At 35.9% G+C, this 20,251-nt stretch overlaps 3 protein-coding genes across 3 annotated transcripts in view; 2 read left to right on the forward strand and 1 right to left on the reverse strand.

The window, feature by feature from the left end:
• The first annotated feature begins 3,383 nt into the window (after positions 1–3,383).
• Positions 3,384–5,828, forward strand: LOC111451033 (cytochrome P450 81F3). Its single transcript, XM_023091267.1, has 2 exons — positions 3,384–4,322; positions 5,150–5,828. The coding sequence occupies exons 1-2, from the start codon at positions 3,456–3,458 to the stop codon at positions 5,777–5,779; spliced, it is 1,497 nt and encodes a 498-aa protein (XP_022947035.1). The 5' UTR covers positions 3,384–3,455; the 3' UTR covers positions 5,780–5,828.
• Positions 5,829–10,746: 4,918 nt separating this feature from the next.
• LOC111451475 (metal transporter Nramp3) lies at positions 10,747–13,878 on the reverse strand. Its single transcript, XM_023091915.1, has 5 exons — positions 12,896–13,878; positions 12,662–12,798; positions 11,932–12,584; positions 11,114–11,526; positions 10,747–11,075 (listed from the first exon to the last, which is right to left on the reverse strand). The coding sequence occupies exons 1-4, from the start codon at positions 13,414–13,416 to the stop codon at positions 11,308–11,310; spliced, it is 1,530 nt and encodes a 509-aa protein (XP_022947683.1). The 5' UTR covers positions 13,417–13,878; the 3' UTR covers positions 10,747–11,075; positions 11,114–11,307.
• A 5,433-nt stretch (positions 13,879–19,311) lies between these two features.
• LOC111451689 (probable receptor-like protein kinase At2g23200) overlaps positions 19,312–20,251 on the forward strand; it is a 5,733-nt gene continuing 4,793 nt past the window's right edge. The window contains exon 1 of the mRNA XM_023092199.1: positions 19,312–20,128. Coding sequence (XP_022947967.1) covers positions 19,437–20,128 — 692 coding nt within the window. The 5' untranslated portion in view covers positions 19,312–19,436. The remainder of the gene's footprint in view (positions 20,129–20,251) is intronic.

Raw genomic sequence — 20,251 nt, forward strand, 5'->3', positions numbered from 1 at the left:
AGAGAAAAAAAAAAAAAAAAAAAACTTTATTCAGAACGATCCAAACGTTACATTAATAAAAATATTTATACATTGAAATTTAAAATTTTAAAAATACCTACACACTCTTTAAAAAATGCTTTAGATTTGGATGAACCAATTTCCTTTTTAACTTTTTTTTTTTTATTATTATTATTATTATTATTTTTAGATTTGGATGAAAGTTCCAAACAACCTAATGATTTAACTTAAGGGATACAATCAACATGAAAATGTATCTACTACGGCTTTGGTCTCATGGGCGTCGGTGCAACGTCATGATCCGTGCAAATGTGTGTTATCTTTACTTGAAAAATAAGAGTAATACAATTTTTAAGACTATTAGGTTTATGATATGCAATACACAATCATATTTGGGAGATCTATTTTTTCATAAAATAGCATGAACTCTTAGTTCGGAGAAGATTGGATGTGTAATACTTCTCTACACACGGCCCATGACATGCATATAAACTCTAGGTGAGTTGGTATAGAAACTTTGTTTTTTAAATTCTAAAATTTCATAGGTTTTTTTTATTAATTTTTTATCGAGATTGGTAGCAACACTGTTTAATTGATAAGAAGACTGTGTTTGTTGTTGTACTTCGATCATGATTGTGGAGTTGGGTTGTCGTAAAACATAGCAGAACACTAGTGGACAAGTCATCGTCAAGTCTCGAATACCGCTGGCTCGTGAAAGAGGTTGAAGGAGCAATCCATCTCGATCCATCTTGGTTCGATTGGGTTCATGTAGCATGGTTCGGTTCAATTCAATACTAGTCCAAGCCTAGATCCAGCAGCTTCATCCTTCAACCCAAAGCCTAGAAACCCCACTAGCCAAGTAATTAGCCAAGCCCAGTTTCTCTCTCGACCCAACAAGCTTTATACACACACGACCCAACCCCAAAGCCCAGCCGTCTATCATACCATTTACAGCTTGACTCACAAGTACAAGTTGGCTCGACTTGGCTTGGTCAACAATAAACTCAGTCAACGACCAGCTCCTCAGTCAATAATCAATGGTTTTGGTCAACTGGACTTGTTTGTCTTCATTATGATTTCGAGGTCTAATGTTTAGGTTTTCCTAGATTTAAATGAATTTTCATTTAAAGATACTAATTTAGGGCAATTTTAATACGAAATTTCTCCGATTTCATACTTCAAATTTATCTGTTAGACGTTTTGAATGCCTATGAACTTTATGTGGGCATGAAAACCATAATAATTACCTATATATGCGTATGAGAACTACATAGGATGTAACACAATCACCAATCATTAATGAGAATTATTTTAAATATCATATTAGGGTTTTGAGATAAATTATATATCCGTGTGCATGAGAGTTGATCGACTTTGTACGATTGATAGATCCCTTGATTTCTCGTTAGTTGATCTGTATGCATGAGAGTTGATCGACTTTACACGATTGACAGATCCTTTAATTTCTTGTTATCTGATGTGGCTGTATATATATCTGACCATAGTAAGATGCGACATAATATTTCTAATACTCAATCTTTTTAAAATTGTAACGTGAGGGTGTAAAATGATATTCATTCATATTGTTTTTCTACGAAAATATCTTAGTCAAACTGGATAATAAAAATATCTTATTACCATTTTAGTCAACGTTTTTTCAATTTTTTCATTTTTAAATATTTAACCTAAACTTTGGGTAATCAAATACTTTATCGAATAAGTTTATCGATATTTTAAAAATGTATAGTTCGATTCTTCATTCTACCGTTTATAAAAGAATATAAATTTAATGGTAGTTGAAGAAATCAAAGTTGACATTAAAAAAAAAAACATTGAGAAACGAGTTTCTAAACTGTGGGAAAGATGTGCACGTATTTCGCTCTGTTCTATAAGTTTAAAGCCTTTGTGCTATGTGAAATTCTTTATCACTAGATGATACATTAAATCTTAACGGTGGTAATTGAAATGTGCTTATTAACTTCAAATTCGAGGTTCAAAAAATTATCGTCCTCCTCAAAAGAAATCTTCTCCTAATTTGTTTCCTCTAATGATGTATGGTTTGGTTCCATTCAAGTTAAAATAGTCTCGGAAAGAAATGATAAAAATATGGCTAAAGAGATAAGGTCAAAGGTTTAGAAAAGGAATATATTTTAAATAATTTTGAATGTCATTGATATGAATTGAAGTTTAAATTTAAAAAATAAATTAGATAAGAGATTGATTCAAAAGATTCAAAAGTCCCCCTTGGGTCGGGTCGAGCACACGTAGGCATGCACCTTGCCCACCCATAGCTCAATAAATCTCCGTATATGAAGTACTATACATTCAACCCTCTTCAGACTCAAAAGCAGCTCAAGGTCATGCATAATGTTTTTATAAAAGGATTGGTTCTTCCATATCACGTGTGTTTGCATTTCTGACTCGACAGTGAAACTATTTCTTAAGTATTTCTTAAAGCGTTTTCATTTCTTCGAAATTATTGTTATTTCAAATTCGCTCTTTAATTTGAAATGAATTTCGCAAACATACATGCGAGTAATGTTTTAATGTTTTAAATGAATTTTCACACCTATCATCCGTTGAAAATTATAATATATCTTAAAATTTGTGTCCGTTGATATTGGAGTTGCTGCAAATTTTCTCCTTAGGCCAAAATAGAAAACGACAAAGTTAAAATGTGAGTATTTTTTTAATTTTATTTTTCCTTTAAATTTTAGTCTTTTTATTTTTATTTTTATATATTGTCAAAGATGTCACACAGATAAAGCTTTCAATTTAAGTGGTTGCAAATTTTCGTTCATTCAAATAAGCCGGCTATTACAAGTTGTTCGTCGACTTCAAATAAAATAAATATCTATTAAACCCTATCACTGTAATTAAATGCGGTCAACGGTGTTCTTGAGTTGGATTGAGTTTAGAACATTTTCGTAGTCGTGTATTTGAGCTGTCACAAATGATATTAGAGTTAAATACTCGGCTGAAAGTCCAAAGAGAATAATATCTGCTAGCGGTATATTTAAGCTATCACAAATGATATTAGAGTTAAGTACTCGACTATGTGCCAGCAAGGAGGTTGAGCCTTAAGGGGAATGGACACCAAGCGATGTGCCAGCGTTCTATAGATGGTATAAGAGACAAACACCAAGCGATGTGCTAGCAAGGAGGCTAAGCCTCGAAGGAAGTGGACACCGAGTGATATGCTAGCGAGGAGGCTGAGCTCTAAAGGGGGATGGACACCAGGTGACGTGTCAGCAAGGACGTTGGGAGAAGCATGCCAATTTATAAAATTTTCATTTATTCGAATCCAACAAAATCCAACCCAAATAAGTTCGTAACCTAACCAAAACAGTAACGATCGAGTTGATTGAGTGGATGGTGGAAAAAGTTTGTTCCTTGGTTGCCAAGCATTTGTGCATATAACATGGAACCTTATCCCAACATCAAGTAAGAAAGCCATGGATATTCTCCTACTTTCAATTCCCCTCCTTCTACTTTCTCTCCTCTTCGCCTTCAACTTTCTCCAAACCCCTCATCGCCTCAACCTCCCACCAACACCACTCTTCTCCCTTCCACTAATAGGCCATTTCCATCTCCTCAAACACCCCCTCCACCGATCACTCCACGCCCTCTCACAAAAGCACGGCCATGTCATCTCACTCCGATTCGGCTCACGCCTTGTCGTAGTCATCTCCTCCCCCTCAGCCGTTCAAGAATGCTTCACAAAAAACGACATCATTCTCGCAAATCGCCCATTGCTCGACACCGGAAAGTACTTAGCATACAACCACACAACCCTCGCCGTCTCACCTTACGGCGAGCACTGGCGCAACCTCCGCCGGATTTGCTCCCTCGAGATATTCTCAACCAACCGCCTCAATATGTTCGTGGGTATCCGAGAAAATGAAGTGAAACGGTTGCTGAGGAAGTTATGTGGGGATTGGTCGGAAGAGTTTAGGGAAGTGGAATTGGAGCCGATGTTGTCGGATCTTACTTTCAACGTTGTTATGGGAATGGTGGGTGGAAGGAGGTTTTATGATGAGGGGTATTCGAAGAAGTTTAGAGATTTGGTGACACAAATTATGGCGCATGGTGGGTCGTCGAATCCGGGTGATTTCATACCCTTATGGAATTGGGTTGATCCAACTGGTTTTAAGAAGAGGATAATGAATCTTGCCCGAAGAGGAGATGAACTTCTTCAAGAACTAATTGATGAAGCTCGAGATGGAAAGGATGGAGGGAACACTATGATTCATCATTTACTTTGCTTGCAGAAAGATGAGCCGGAGTATTATAGTGACCTTATTATCAAAGGACTTATTCAAGTATTTCTCTCTCCCTCTCTACTCTTTTCTTTATGTTTTTTTTTCTTTTAAGTTCATAAGTTCACGAATCTTGTGGGCGTATATTGACATTTATTTCATTCATAACTCTGATTTAGTTCATAACCCTCTCGATTCCTTTTTCATTTTGATTCATGAATCATCTGTGCCTATATAAAGAGATGTATTGAGTTTGATTGAGTTTGAATGTTGTTTTGTATTTATTGAGTGGCATTTTAGAGGAACTTTGTTGAGAGATAGTGTGAGCGTGTGAGATATACACTTAGTAAATATTTTGATTATTGAGATTGGTTGTACTGTAAATTTTTTGGAGGAACTTTGTTGAGAGATGTGTAGTGTGAGAGTGTGAGATATAGAGTTTATAAACACTTTCATTATTGAGATTGATTGCTCTATGGGGATATAGGGAACTTTTTTCTCTCCGAATCACGTAAATTTTTTTGGGAGGAACTTAGTTGAGAGATTTTATAGTGTGAGAATATGAAATATAGTAAACACTTTGATTATTGAGATTGGTCGCTATCCATGGATATAGGGGAATTTCTTCTCCTTGAACCACGTAAATTTTTGGAAGGAACTTAGTTGGGAGATTTTTAGTACGAGTATGAGATATAGACTTTCTAAACACTTTGATTATTGAGATTGATACTTGTAGGTGGATATAAAAGAATTTCTTTTCTCCAAACCAAGTAAATTTTTGTCTCTTTGTTTAATTCATTATGGGTGTATGAGTACAATCAATCTTATTTCTGCTTCTACTACAACATGTTTGTCCATTTATAACCTAAATGTTTGGTTCTTCGTTGTAGGTTATATTCTTAGCGGGGATTGACACGTCAGCTGTGACATTAGAATGGGCGCTATCGCATTTGCTCAACAATCCAGACGTGTTAAAGAAAGCAAGAGCTGAGATAGATGATTTGATAGGAAAAGAGCGGCTAGTGAATGAAAGTGATCTTCCAAATTTAAAGTATCTTCAAGGAATAATCTCAGAGACATTGCGGTTGAACCCAGCAGCTCCTCTTCTTGTGCCACACTGTGCATTTCAAGACTGCAAAATAGAAGGATATGATGTTCCTCGTGACACAATTGTGTTGATTAATACTTGGGCTATACATAGAGACCCAAATCTATGGGAAGATCCCACGGCGTTTAAACCAGAAAGACATGGTGACACGAGTGGAGCTGATTCTTACAAGCTACTACCATTTGGGTTGGGGCGGAGAGCTTGTCCTGGTGTGGGAATGGCGCAACGTGTGGTTGGCTTAGCTTTAGCTTCGTTGATACAAGGCTTTGAATGGGAAAGAGTGAGCAGCTCGTTGGTTGATATGAGTGAAGGTCAAGGGCTCACTATGCCCAAAGCTCAACCATTGGTAGCCAAGTGTAAACCACGACCAATCATGAAAGCCATTATGAACGTAGAAATTGATAATATTTGAAATGTATAACTTCCAAAACCAATAAAACAAATTATAATATTTGTTCTTATTGATTGATAGGCATAATGAGATCTTCCAACCTCGCATGTTTTCTAGGGAATCGGATCAACATAATAAAACGTCATTCATACGTTAAAGTTCAAACATATCATTCATACGTTAAAGTTCAAATATATCATTCAAAACAATTAGAATCAAAATTAGAGTAGTAAAAACTATAATTCAAGCATAGGAGCTAAACTGCTCAAAATTCCCTTTTACTAAGTTTAAATCTTTAATTCCTTGCTTGAAGTAGTCATATAATATGTTCATAATCGTTTTTCCTGTGTCCTAGTCGATTCCTATGAGTATTTCTTCGAGAAATATTCAAAAGGTTATTTATATGTTTGGACATGTTTTGGGGCTTAACTCTCAGGTTTTCCGAACTCCAAATCCTAAAATGAGTAGAAAAAAACAAGAACCGTTCTCGATTGAGTTGGGGTCCAAATAAACTAAAAATTATCATTGGTTTCAGAAAAGTAAGATTCGACTTGACATGACTCCCAATCACTCCTTGTTGAGCAACTAGGCCAACGTACAACCTCACACATACAACCTCAAGTTGTCTATGTCTTATTCTTTAGTCATTTCATGCATAAAAGCTATACCATACTTTATTCAATAGCCTATACATATGCAACAACCAACATATTCAAAGGTGTGGAGGTTATGAAACCTTGTAACTTTCTCTCATTGTCATGGCATAGCTCCCTCAAGTTCACAGACAAACTCCATAGTGAATGAAAGGGTTGCCTCATAGCCAAGAATGGACTCAAGAGGTTTAGCCCCTTATGCGATGCATGATCTTGACTTCACCTATACTACTTGGAAAATATGAGCCTCCTATTCCTCTCTTTTTCTTTTAACTTCATCTCAAGTTTGCTCTTATGATAATACTCTGGTTATAGTATAACGCGCCTAATTTTCTTACCTAAATTAGAGACGTCACTACATGCATGCCTTTAATAACATATGTGAAAGTTGAAACAAAACGTTTCGAACGAAACCATGGACTTAGACGTTTAGTTTAAAACAAGAAATAGAAATAACGTCGTCAAAATAAAACCTTGCATACTACTATCCTATCTTAGCTTCTATGGTTATTCTAGAATTCACCGTTATCCGTGTAGATGTGATTTACCTTCACCTGAAAAATAAGAGTAGCACTTGACTTGAGTATTTTAAGAAATGCTTAGTAAGTGACCCAATGGTTGGAGTTAGGAAATGCAAACACTCACGTACGTGATGAGACCTATCCTTTAAAACTGTTGCATGACCTTGAGCTCTTTCTAGTTCCGGGTAGAGTTGGATATTGGTACTTCTCCACACACGGTCCACGTGCGCACGCACATATGGACCCACAAAGTGGGATATCGGCATATGCTCGAGCCTTGCGGCATGTTTGAAAGAAATATTTTGGAAAATGTAAGCACATAAATACATTGAACAATTGTAAAGAAAGCAATGTTATACGCTAAAAGTGATTTGGCAACAACGACTTTGATAGCATACAACCTGAGTAGGAAGAATTGACAACTAGTCACATCCCCTATAATACATTTTAGGGCATCTTAGCCCTAGTGGGTGTAGACATGATTTTGGTGACCAGTCATATACCTCGTATTGACACAATATGAAATAGTAAAGGTCTATCTAGGATGAAAGCATGTAAAAGGGGGTTTGAAACTGGCATTCGGCCATGATAGCACGTCCTCGACAAGCATGACCGTGACATCCGACATGCAGCCATAGAAAACACGCCTTGGACAAACATGATCGTGACATTCTCCCCCCACTCAATTGATTGACGTCTCTGTCAACCGACTCTTTGTGAATTTAACGATGTAGGTTGAGGCAGATTTTAGGTCTCTCGACGCGATTCCAGCTGATCTCTTCATTGAGGAATCTCTTCCAATCTGCAAGGAACTGTTGAAAACTACTTCTTGGTTTGTTGACTCTTGGTGTCTTCTCTATCAAAGTCTCTCCTACTTCCTTCACTTAGAAATTCTTCTTCTTTGCACGAGGTTGTGTTGTCTCTTTGTGCTTGACGTCTTCTTGGTCGGGACATTAATGTTTTGAGTTACTGACATGGACAACAGGACTAGTCTTTCGACCTTGTGGATAACTTCGACTGTCCATAGTAATTTCACACCAATTTTTTATTCTTGTTGTTTTGATTTTGGGTTGATCTAACCTCAATTTTGATCAAAACTCTCCCTCCTTACACGCCTTGATGTCTCTAGCCTTGGGTGATCACTAACAACAGTCTTCGCGGGTCTAATTAACCCGACTATTAATAAGTCATTTACATATATTTAAGATGTTTTAAGTTTTTTAGGATATTAGGTTAGAAATTGAGATATATAACTTCCAATGTATGATCCTCGTTCTAGAACGTAAAAAATATCTCACTTCACATTTGATACTCATTTATTGTTTTTGAAATTTAGTTAATAATTAAAAATGTTTTTCTTATGAACAATGAGAAAATATATGCCATTTTAAAAAATTAAATGATTATGAATGCATAACCACGAACATATTTTTAAATATTAAAATGAATTAAGCTCATGAATTATTTTACGTATAAGCAATATTTTATGTGAATGAGCTTAAACTGAATTAAGCTCTTTATTTTTTTCTGACATCATCAACACGACACGTTGTCTCTCGTCCCCTCTCAAGACGGGTTTACATCTACACATAATAGTAATTTCTCATGTCACCTACTCATCTAGTCTCTTGTCCCTTTATTAAGGTGAGTTTTCGAGTCTTCCCTTGTTTCTACATATAGTAGTGGTTCTTTATGTTCTCTTTTTATGTAGTCTCTCGAGTCCTCTCAAAGCGAGTTTACAAGTCTTGTCCCGTTTCTACACACAGTAGCAGTTTCTCACATTACCCGTACTCATGTAGTCCTTCATCCCCTCTCAAGATGAGTTTACAGGTCTTGACCCATTTCTACACGTAGTGGTGATTCTCATATCGCCTACTCATGTAGACCCTCATCCCCTCTCAACGAAGTTTATGGGCCTTGGCCCATTTGTACACACAGTAGGAGTTCTCATCTTGAAAACTACCTATATAACCCCTAGTCTTTCTCTAAGATTGGTTTACAAAGTTGGAGTGTAAGCCTTATCTCGTTTCTACAAACAATAAGAGTTCTTACCTTGAGCTAACTACATGTGTTATCTCTACTCCTTCTTCAGAACCGGTTTAACAGGATTACGACATCAACCTTGTCTCGATCCTACACTCAATAGTGACTCAAGTGGGCTAAAAGTTCTGTTAAGCTTCCTTAATCATGTTTAGATGTTGTGGAGGCCTACTAGATTCTTAGGGGCGTCTAGGTGGTTATCACTAGTTTCCAGGATATTCAGGGTTAGCTCGTCAGGCTAAACCAATCTATGGGTACACACAGGTCTAAACCTCACATTGCTCACGATCTTGAGGTGCAAGGTCTACTGAAAACGTACTAACCTAAGTCAACACATAAGCTGCACTAGTTGTAGCGCCCTAATCTTAACTGAGTTCTCTCATGCATGCTTTGCTAGGGCGATCTAAGCATGTAATCCATAATTTAATCTTCACCTTTGTAACTTAACGCAAACTTCTAGGGTACTCTGTTATGACTCCTCGAGTATTTCTTAGTCATGGAGCACTAGGGTCTAGACCCTTTGACCATCGCTCATGATTCTAAGGTACTCAGTCTACTAGAGGCGTCTTGACGTAGATCATCGTTTAGCCAACCTGACTCTACGTCCTAGCTCTATGCAGATAAATACGCTCTACACGGAGAACACAGAGTCAAACAATTAGAGCTAAAACATACAATATCATGCAAACATACAAGGAAATAAGCTGAATAGGGAGATAACATCACTCAATCACCTAGAGCACAGATCACAATAGCCAATTCTCCTTTCTAACATAGCGGAAAACATATAACATAATATTCATCATAAATCTCAACATACTCATTCTCAATGTCCAACTCGTATCCTAGTCATGCATATTCTCTTTCTAGCTTTATATAATAGATAAAACAATATGCTTCTTGAAAATCTCAACCTTGGGACATAATGGTTATTTTAACATAATGATGTAAAAATAAGGAGCCTATTAGGTGTCACTTAGGAAGCTTTCGATTCATACACAGAACTAGACTCGTATTAGAGAGATTGAGAGGTTGCTAATAGTAATATATGATATTTCATACCTATTAGATCCACCCTAAGAGCATGAGATTGATGAGAGCTCCCCGACTTGTATACAAACGCATAAGGACTTAGATAGAACAAAAAGATTAAGACAAGCTGCTAACTCCGTCATTGATTCAAAGACTTACAACTCTCTTTAATCGTTCATCTACTTTCTCTTTCACTCTTTTTACTGTAAAGACCTAGAATGAATTTTGTCTATCTTTCCCTTATTTTGAGGGCTGGTGTATTAAGTCAAGAAGAGAGGAAAGAAAGATTAGCTCATTAACCTCTATAACTCGGTTGAACTTGAGGAAATTTTGAATGGTAACTTACACCCCTAGGATAAAAGTGAGGTGGGTAAATGAACTTATGAACCAAATAGGGCTAGATTGACTCCATCCATAGAATTGGCTAGTTCGAGGGCCCGTTAGAACACATAGCCTCGAGAAACATTAAATGGAAAAGAGATTCGCAATTCTTTATTTTTCAAATTTAGTCTTTTTGGCTCTTACTTGTTACAATCACACTCTTTCAATAACGAGACAGTGATTATGTAGCACTGTTCTAACCCAACGAAAAAATTATTCGATTAAAAATTACACCTTTGGAGTATGGTTGAGCCTCGTGTCATGTTGAGAGAAAATGTTACAAAACGTGGACAAGAAAAATCGTTAAAAACAAGTTTAAAGAAAGCATTGTGAAAATCAATTGCATTGAATTGAAGACATGTAAGCAAGAGAGATTACAATACTCAATTTGAAGAGGTCCGATGACTATTTAGTCCCCGTATTACATTTTGAGGCGATTCATGTTGGCAGAAGTAGACATTGAATGACCATACACACAGAAAACATAATAATAAAGTAATACAACATGAAAGCAAGCAAAAAAATTTTTGGCATGACATAAACATTCAGCCACAGACAATTCGCTTTGGACAAGTATGACCGTGACACCAAGCACGGGAATACCATAATATATATAACCTAAGACTACCATAACAACATAACCTCAACTCACAAGACTCACTAGCTCACAATCCTTTCATTTCACTGTATGAAAACAGAAAACATGAACAATTATGATACAAAATTAACCATAACAGCTTTTCTCAAGGAAAAACATGTCAAATCATAACTCACATATCTTAAAACTAACTGATATGTTACTCCTTTGTTCGCTGACTGCATTTGAACAGATGCTTGAGGAAAAGGCAATTATTTGATAATTATCGATCTGTGGTCTATAAACTAGATTCAACGATTCAACGATTGAATCAACGATGACCTCTCAGTTTTCGGTGACCGTGGAGGCCTTCCAGTTAATGTTGTTCCAACTTGAAAAGGAAATACTTTGATAGACGAGGTAAACAACAAAGGCAACATATGCAGCAATGAAGACAAACACGAAAATGGCTATAAGCAGTCCATTCACTTCTGATGAGATGAAACTCACCAAAAGATACCCATTAATGGCCATCACCAACACTGCCACCAGCCACGAGAACATCTGAAAAGGGGCATAAAAACAATGTGAGTTCTTCAACTACAATTTTTGGTTTACAAAATATTTATTTCGAGACCAAAATTACAAGCTATGGAGGTTTTGAAACGATCTTAGACCTAAAACACTAACAACAGCAAAGGGAACGTGAGAACCCACATTGGTCGGGGAGGAGAACGAAACACTTTTTATAAGGGTGTGGAAACCCACATTTTAAAGCCTTGAGAGGAAGCCCGAAAGAGGACAATATCGGCTAGCGGGGGACTTAGACTATTAGACTATTACAAGAAATATCTTAACCAACCGAGCTACGTTTTGGATTTAAGGTTTGATTTAACGAGAGCAAGGCTATCATCAATGATCCTAAAACATGAACAATATGCATGTGTCTAGTGAACATGGTACACGTACCTTTAAAACGGGGCCAATTCTGAAAGTGCCCATTAGATGTTCCTTAGAAGCCAAACAGAGAAGAGGAATCAGAGCAAAGGGGATCTGAATTGACTGGAGGACATTGAGCCATTCGTTAAGAATATCGACCATCCCGTCGGAGGTTTCGAACACGAGAGCAACAATTATAGTCGGCACAATCGCAAAGCTCCGAGTTATCAAAGCTCTAAGCCATTTTTTCAACTTCAAGTTAAGGAAGCCTCCCATTATAAACTGTCCTGCATATGTACCAGTAATGGTGCTACTTTGGCCAGCAGCTAACAAACCAATAGCCCAGATATACAGAATAGGGAGAAGTCCTCCACCATATTTATCTTGAAGATATTCGCCTGCGTTTATGAGACCGATGCTATTCGCCATGTCTGTGCCATAGAAAGCTTTAGCAAACACAGTTGTAACAAACAAGTTGATGATGAAGGAAACAAAAAGTGCAAGAGTGGACTCAATGGAGTAGTATCTGAGAGCTTCTCGGACCCGTCCCTTCTTCGTCGAATCGACGTCTCGAGATTGCACAAGAGCTGAGTGCAGAAACACATTGTGTGGCATAATGACACAGCCCACAACTGCAACAGCTTGTTTAATTGTCTTGGAGCTAAGTTTGGGAATCAAAATACCTGTAAACAAGTAGCAAGAACAATAAAGACACATATCAAGCATCAAAAAAACCCCCAAAAAGTTCCTCAGGACTCACCCAATAGAAGCTCTTTCCCATTTGGTTTCGTTTCACCAAACATCCAAGCAAATGCGATAGCCATAGTAGCAATAAGAACAGCAAAAACAGCCTCCAATTTCCTCACACCATAATTCTCAAGAAACAGGAAAATAAAACTGGCAAGAATCAACGTAAACACTATCAACTAGGGAAAAAAACAGATAATCATAGATAACAAATTCAATTTGAGAACTGGGTTTGAATCAAAATTACCAATCTAAAGCAGTGATGATGACTCCAGCCCAAAGAGGCAAAGCTCCATTACTCAGAATCTTAATAGCAATAGCACTCCCTATAACTTCCTGTATATCCGCACCAATAAGGGCCAATTCCGCCATAACCCACAGCACAATTCTTGCCCAAGTTGGGTACTCTTCTCTACACAGCTCGGCCAAGTGCTTACCAGTGGCAACGCCAAGCCTGGCAGAAAGCAACTGAATCAAAAGCCCCATGGCCGTAGCCCAAAACAGAAGCCACAATAAAGAATACCCTCCAATCGCACCTGCCTGAAGATTGGACTCCAAATTCCCAGGGTCTAAAAACGCTATGCTCATCAAAAACCCCGGCCCAGTGAACAGCCAGAGCTTCCTCCATGAAAACGGCAGCATACCCACATCGGAATCAGACTCCACTTCGTCGATCCCAATTACAACAACCTTCTCCGTTAAGTCATAAGCAGTTTCTTCCTCTTCCTCCTCTAACAACCGCTGCTGCGGATGATCATCAGGATGCATGATTGTCCAATAAAACGAAATGGGTGTCGGAAAACCCCTAGTATAGAGTGGATTACAGAGCTTTGGCTATGAGGGGGAATAGAAAAAACAGAGATATGCCCACAAATCGTTCTCTGAACCTTTATCCTCAATCGAAGCGAGGTAGAAAAAGAAAAAAACCGTCAATGGTCATCGCTACGTTGCTGTTCCTTTTTTTTTTCACTTTTCCTTTTCAGAATGGTAGAGAATTTGGAGGGTATCGTACAAATTTGAGAACATCAAGTATGAAAAGAATAAGAACCCAGTTCGATGTTCATTCACCTTGACTGATCCACAGAAACGGGGCTGGAATCAAACTCACGGCCTCCAAGATTTGGGTCCTGAATAGGGATCCGTGAGGGGAGTGGGATTATGGGGTGAGAATGAGGTAAGATGCCAGCGTGGAGATAAAGCGAAAAGGACGTGGAGATGGGAGGAATGGAAATGGCCAAATGGGGAGATATTCTTTGGGTTATTTTAAAGGAAATTGGGCGATGGAAGAAGGCGAGCGAGAGGCATGGACGAGTTTGATGATGCCAAGTGTGTGGACAGAGCGTGCCTGTGAATGCTCTCGCCGTGGCCCGCCCGTGCCATCGTGTAATCCATTATATAACATAGTGCAATGCCACACCCATTTCTTTTATCTTCTTCCTTTTTAACCCCAATTTGAGGTCCAATTCAAATTTTAAAATTTCTACCAACTAAATTAAAATTTTGAGATAAAGTCTTAATTAAACGTTCTCTAATGTCTTAATTAAACCTAACGAGATGATATTTTGGCTAAAAAGTCTCTTACGGGTGTCTGTTTGCCGGTCCACGATCCAAGGATAGTCGGGAGAGGTTGTGTTCAACCATGTATTGGCTTAATTTGAAATAAAGATAGGTCCATCCTTAAATAAAGTAGACAATGACAACTCTATTATGGGTAACTTTATTCTCGATCTCCAAACCTAGTTTGCTACACTTTTCTTTTTTTTTTATGACTAAAGCATAACAATGTGTAACAATCACGACAACGTTGTCAAGTTTGTTACCGTAACACAGTCCAGTGCAATCAAATAAATATTAGTCGGTCCAAAAAACAAAACAACTATAATTAATCAAGAAAACTAAAAGGCTGAATAGCGTCGAATAAACAACTTTAAAAAAGAAGAAAAGAAAAGCGTATAAAGATTTAATGGTTGAGAATTCTAATAGTTTGATTGGTTTGAGCATGAAACATGCTTGTTGAACGCTTCACGCTCCATCACGAAATAATTATAAAGGAAAAAAATCAATTTACGCCTATATAAACTATGAAGATTATATCATCACTAAAATCTCAAGCAAGCAATTGTATCTGTTGACGATACTTAATCTTAAATTATGGTTTAACATATGTATCATATTTGACTTTTTTATTACAGACTAATATATTGTATGATTGAGAATAGGGTTTGAAGCACAATAAGAAATCAACTAAAAAGTAATAGTAAATCACTAATTTATAAAAAAAATGTTAGCATTTAAATAGGTACAACTATTAGTTTACGAGTACAAAGATGAGAAGTCTATGTAGGCAATGGTTCACATACGCCCTATGATGTCGAACTCACAGTGAAGAATGAATGCAAATGGGTCTATTGAGCTAAGTATGAATCGAGTCGAGGAACACATGACCCTCACACAAAATCTCCACCTCAACGTTGTATGAGAACCTAGCATAAGATATTCGGGGAAGACTATAAATATCAAGTCTCATCCTGTAATGAATGTATACAATGTCATTATAGCTCAAATTAATTTTATTTTGGAAGTTAGAATGTTTTCATTTCTAAGTGACCGTATTTTATATTAGTTGAGTTATACTAAAAAAAAAAAGACAAAATTTTAATTGCTTCATTCATTATCACTATTATTGTATTATATTTTTAAATATAATTAATTGATTTAAATTAAATTTACAGTTAATAAAAATGAACCATATTGTAATAATAAATAATTATATATTTATTTAATTCATTTTTATCCAAGGAAATATTTAATGAACTTAATTACTAAAATCATAACCAATTATTCAATTAATAAGATTCTTTTATTATTATTCGTTTATTGTTAGTGGTTCCAAAAAAAAATTAATTTTTAGTGATATTTGGAATTAATTTGAATTGTTTTATTAGGTAACCCATTAACGTTATATAAATAAGCTTACCATAATTAATTTCATCAAATAAATACAAATGTATAAAATTTTATGACATTTTCCTAGGAACCAAATATAAATATCATTTATTTATATATATTCTAACATAATTTTCATATAAAACCAAACGAAAGTTGATATCAAATGACAAAAATCAATCAAAGTAAAAACTTCCAAGTGATAGAGAATCATTGTAGGGAAGTAAGATTCAGATTATCTTATTGAACGAATATCTCATGGTAAGAACACTTGTTTGAGATTTGAATCACTACACAAGCGAGATTTGATCATGTCAAACTTGAATGATTCTAAACATGTAATCTAAACTAAATAGAAATTGTAAAGAAACGTACCCATTGGTTAGGGAAAACAAAAAATCTCCCTTTGGTTCCTTTTCCAAGTCTCTTTTACAAAGATAACATACATAATTTTGTATAGGCTCAAAATGAAAATCCTTAACCTTCGGTCGTGAATCATTTTAAGAGTTATATTTTAAAGATTTCAGAGAATTTTGAAATAAGTTACTTAATATCAATGTTTAAAATTTCAATGTCAACTAAAATATCAAGGTCTCGCTATTACGTAAATATCAATAAAATATTGATGACGATGAACCTTTCTTGAAAAATTATAAAATACAAAAAAATTAAATGTAAATTAATAAATCAAAATTTTACACTTTTTAAATATATTAAATATTTTTTAATAACATGAGAGGAAGGGAGAGGAAAAAATGGAGAGGAAGATATGTTTTTGATAAATGGTATATTATACCTAGATTTCTATTCACATAAAGTCACTCATCGTTATAATATATTCTTTTAGGTAAAAATAAACATTTAAAAACTTCATTATAAACACTGCCATGGACTTAGAAAACATCTTTAAGTAATATAACGAAATACTAAATAAAATAAATAACTATTAAAAGTAAAAACACTATATTCTAACCTAAAGTCTAAGAATGGACCATTATCCTATGCATGTGTCATGGTCTTTACTTGCGATGTTGTCGTTATTTGTACAAGGGTGCCTTGCCTTTATCTGAAATAGAAGTAGTACACGGCTTGAATATTTTAAGAAATACTCAGTAAGCGATCTCACTATTGGGGTCAGGGAATGCAAACACATGCAACTCATAATTAAGGACCTATCGTTAAAACCATTATAGGGTGCCCTCAAGTCTGAATAAAATTGGATGTGTAGTACTTCTCTACACATAATCCACATGTGCGAGCGCAAATCTCCAGGTGGTTCGCACCCCCTACATTCATCATAGTAGGGCTAGCTGTCCGTAATCGGACGTCTATTGGTCAGAAAACCCTCGAGTGTCATGCGAGGCATGATAATGATGATGATGACGACCATCATCATCATAGTGTACACGTCCGTGCTTATCATCATAAATGAGAAAGTAATCCGATGTATATGAACACAAAAAATGCATGAGGTCCTGATAGTTTTCATTTTAAATCATCCTGATGACACAACCATATATATCATTCACACATCACCGTAGATCCTATTCTTGAATTCTTGTCATGGTTTAGCCGAAGGATATTGGTTCTGGGTTTTTATTTCTTAACCTTGGTTATGCTTTAAGGACCTTAGTCCTGTAGTTATGAATTTTTAAGAATGAGAATTTGGATTTTGATCCTTATTCTAGTTCTTATACTTGATTCTTAGTTCTTGTTCTCGATTCTTGTCCTTGTCTTTAATCCTTATTCCTAGTTCTTATCTTTGATTCTTGTTTCTTGAATGGTATCTAGTCGGACTTGAGATTTATATAGTGCTACTTTAGATTTATATAGTGCTACTTTAGATCATGTGTGTAATAAAGTTACTAGTATTGATTCATGGCCTTAAGGTAACTTATTGATTACTTAAAAAAATAAAAAATACCTAAAATAGTTTTATAACATTTGAGGCCCATGTGAGCCCAAAGTCATACTAAACTTAGGCCCATTGAAATCATTTACATGCATGAATCTTGGGGTTATGGTACGGCCCTTATACTCCTAACTTTAACTTGGTTTAGGTTCTAAACTTTATCTAAATATGGTCTTTAAATTATAGGTAAACCTTCGTATCCTTATACATAGGCCTTTCGTTAAATCTTGGGGTTAACGTACGGCACTTATACTCCTAACTTGGTTTAGGTTCTAAACTTTATCTAAATGGTCTTTAAATTATAGGTAAACCTTCATATCCTTATACATAGGCCTTTCGTTAAATCTTGGGACATTTGGAGGGTGTTTAAACCTTGAAATATCCTAAACAAACTTTAGGGATATTTTGGTCATTTATCACCTTAAACTTGGTTCAAGCCCCAAACATGATCCAATGGTTCTAAAAATTTACATAATTCTTAGAAATCATAAAATAAGGCTTCTTATAAAGTTTCATGATATTTGGAGGTTTTTTGGATTGTGAACCGAAGGTAAGTTACCATAGGAGCATTATGATCATTTTGCATGTTACTTGGTTTAGTTGCTTATCCTTATCCCATAACAAGTAAATTTCATATATAACTTTATCATATCATATGCCTCTCTCTATAAGATACGTTTTAAAACTTTATCATATCATATTAACCTAGAGATCCTACATTGGTTGGAGAGAAAAACGAAACATTTTTTACAAGAGTGTGGAAACTTCTCCCTAGTAGATACATTTTAAAACGTGAAATTGACGACGATACATAATGGGTTTAAGTAAACAGTATCTACTAACGGTTACACTTTGTGATAAGAAAAAGTAGCGCCAGTTATGGATCGTTGTCAGTTTCACGTTTTTAAAGTGTCGGTGGAGGGTCTTTAGGCTAGATAAGTTCCAAAGTTGTGTGCATAATAATTTGTAAAATAACTTAATTTCCAATATAAGTTAATTGACACCTAGGGGTCCCAATGTAAGTGGTGCTTTGTTGAACGTATGAAAGTTGAAAACATCTTTTTTAAAGCTAAAGAAAGGGTCTTGTTTTATTTATCATCTCTTTGATATCAAAAAGCTTTTGGGATACTTTTTCCTTTCCCTCTCTCATCTTTTATTGATAGCTTTTAGTATGAATGAAGCCCTAAAGCAAGTCTTTCTTTAATAACAATGTGAAAAGCAAAGTCTTTCCTTTATAAATAATTTGAGAAAGTTCATATCCATCATTGTTCCAAGCCTACCTTAATCATAATTAAATTGTCATTTGTAAAATATGAATCATTATTGAGTGAAAGGAAAAGGAAATAATCTCCTCGTGTCGGATCATGACGACGTTCCAATTCCAATATGTCCAATGGTTGGTATTTTCAACGTCTCCTCATCCAACACCTCCCTTATAGCGTTAAATGGTGGTGGTTCTAGGACGTAGTAGTAGTCTTATGACCCAATTGGACATTCTTTTTCACTTCCTTGAAATGGTAACGTCGAAATGGTTTGTTTTGCATGTCTTTTAGATTGGTTGACTCTAGGTGTAAAAAAATGAAATATTAATATGGTGCACTTAAAATTCACAATCTTATCCTATGTATCAAACGCTTCCTTATATATCTCGATGCACTTGAACTCTTTATTCAAGCTAAATCTGCTACATTTAGTCTAAGCATGTCGACAATTATTGTGTACTGTTGTTTCAAGACTCCTATTTAGTCTATAGTCAGTGTCCCATTCGATTTGCAACCGAGTAACTTTTCTTCCATCAACCCTCGTAGGTGTTGTAGGTACCCGAGCTTGAATATTCTATTGTCCAATATCCATCTCCTTCCACGGAGGCCAAAGGGACTCAACAAGCTAAAAGACAACTTGAGGCCAAGCTTTTCGTAATATAAAACAAATGAGCCAAGCTTTTCTTTCCCAACCAACGGCAATAATGCCTTTACTCCCCTACCTCATTCCTCTACTACTTCAATTCTCTTCCTCTTTCCTCATCACTTCAGCTTACTTTCCTCCTAATAAGTATTTTCTCAACTGCGGATCGGAATCCGATGTCACCTTCGGAGGCACCCGGAAGTTCATCGGAGATGCCAAGCCCGGTCCTTGGTCGATCAACCCCGGAAAAAGCAAATCCGTTCGAAACGAAACCAATATCCCAAAATCCATAAATGAAATATACCACACAGCAAGAGTTTACAATCAGCCAACATGGTATGTTTTTGAAAGCATCAATCAAAACAGCACCTATGTGGTTCGTCTCCATTTCTTGGCTCTTACATCTCAAAGCTTCCTTCAAGCTCGCTTTAATGTCTCGGCCAGTAATGGGTTTCAGTTGCTATCAAAATTTTCAATCCAAAGCAGCGATCTTAGCACACCAATTGTTAAGGAGTTCGCTTTTGAGATTAAAAAAGGGGTTTTTGGCATACAATTTTGTCCTCATGAATCGTCTTTGGCTTTTGTGAACGCCATTGAAGTCTTTGAAGCTCCTGAAGCTTTCAAACCAGAGTCGGGTTTTGTTGTTTCTCCACAACTAAACACAAACGACAACTTTATGTATATGATTACCTCTGAGGCATTTCAAGCTGTTTACAGGTGTTGATTCTCACTCAATCTATGATTATGTTTTGTTTTGATCTTGAAATGATCTTTTTACTTTTTTTTTTTTTTTTTTTTTTTTTTTTTTTTTTTTTTTTTTTTTTTTTTTTTTTTTTTTTT

This window comes from Cucurbita moschata, unplaced genomic scaffold (genome assembly GCF_002738365.1).
Source record: "Cucurbita moschata cultivar Rifu unplaced genomic scaffold, Cmos_1.0 Cmo_Scf00013, whole genome shotgun sequence".
Lineage (NCBI taxonomy): Eukaryota > Viridiplantae > Streptophyta > Magnoliopsida > Cucurbitales > Cucurbitaceae > Cucurbita > Cucurbita moschata.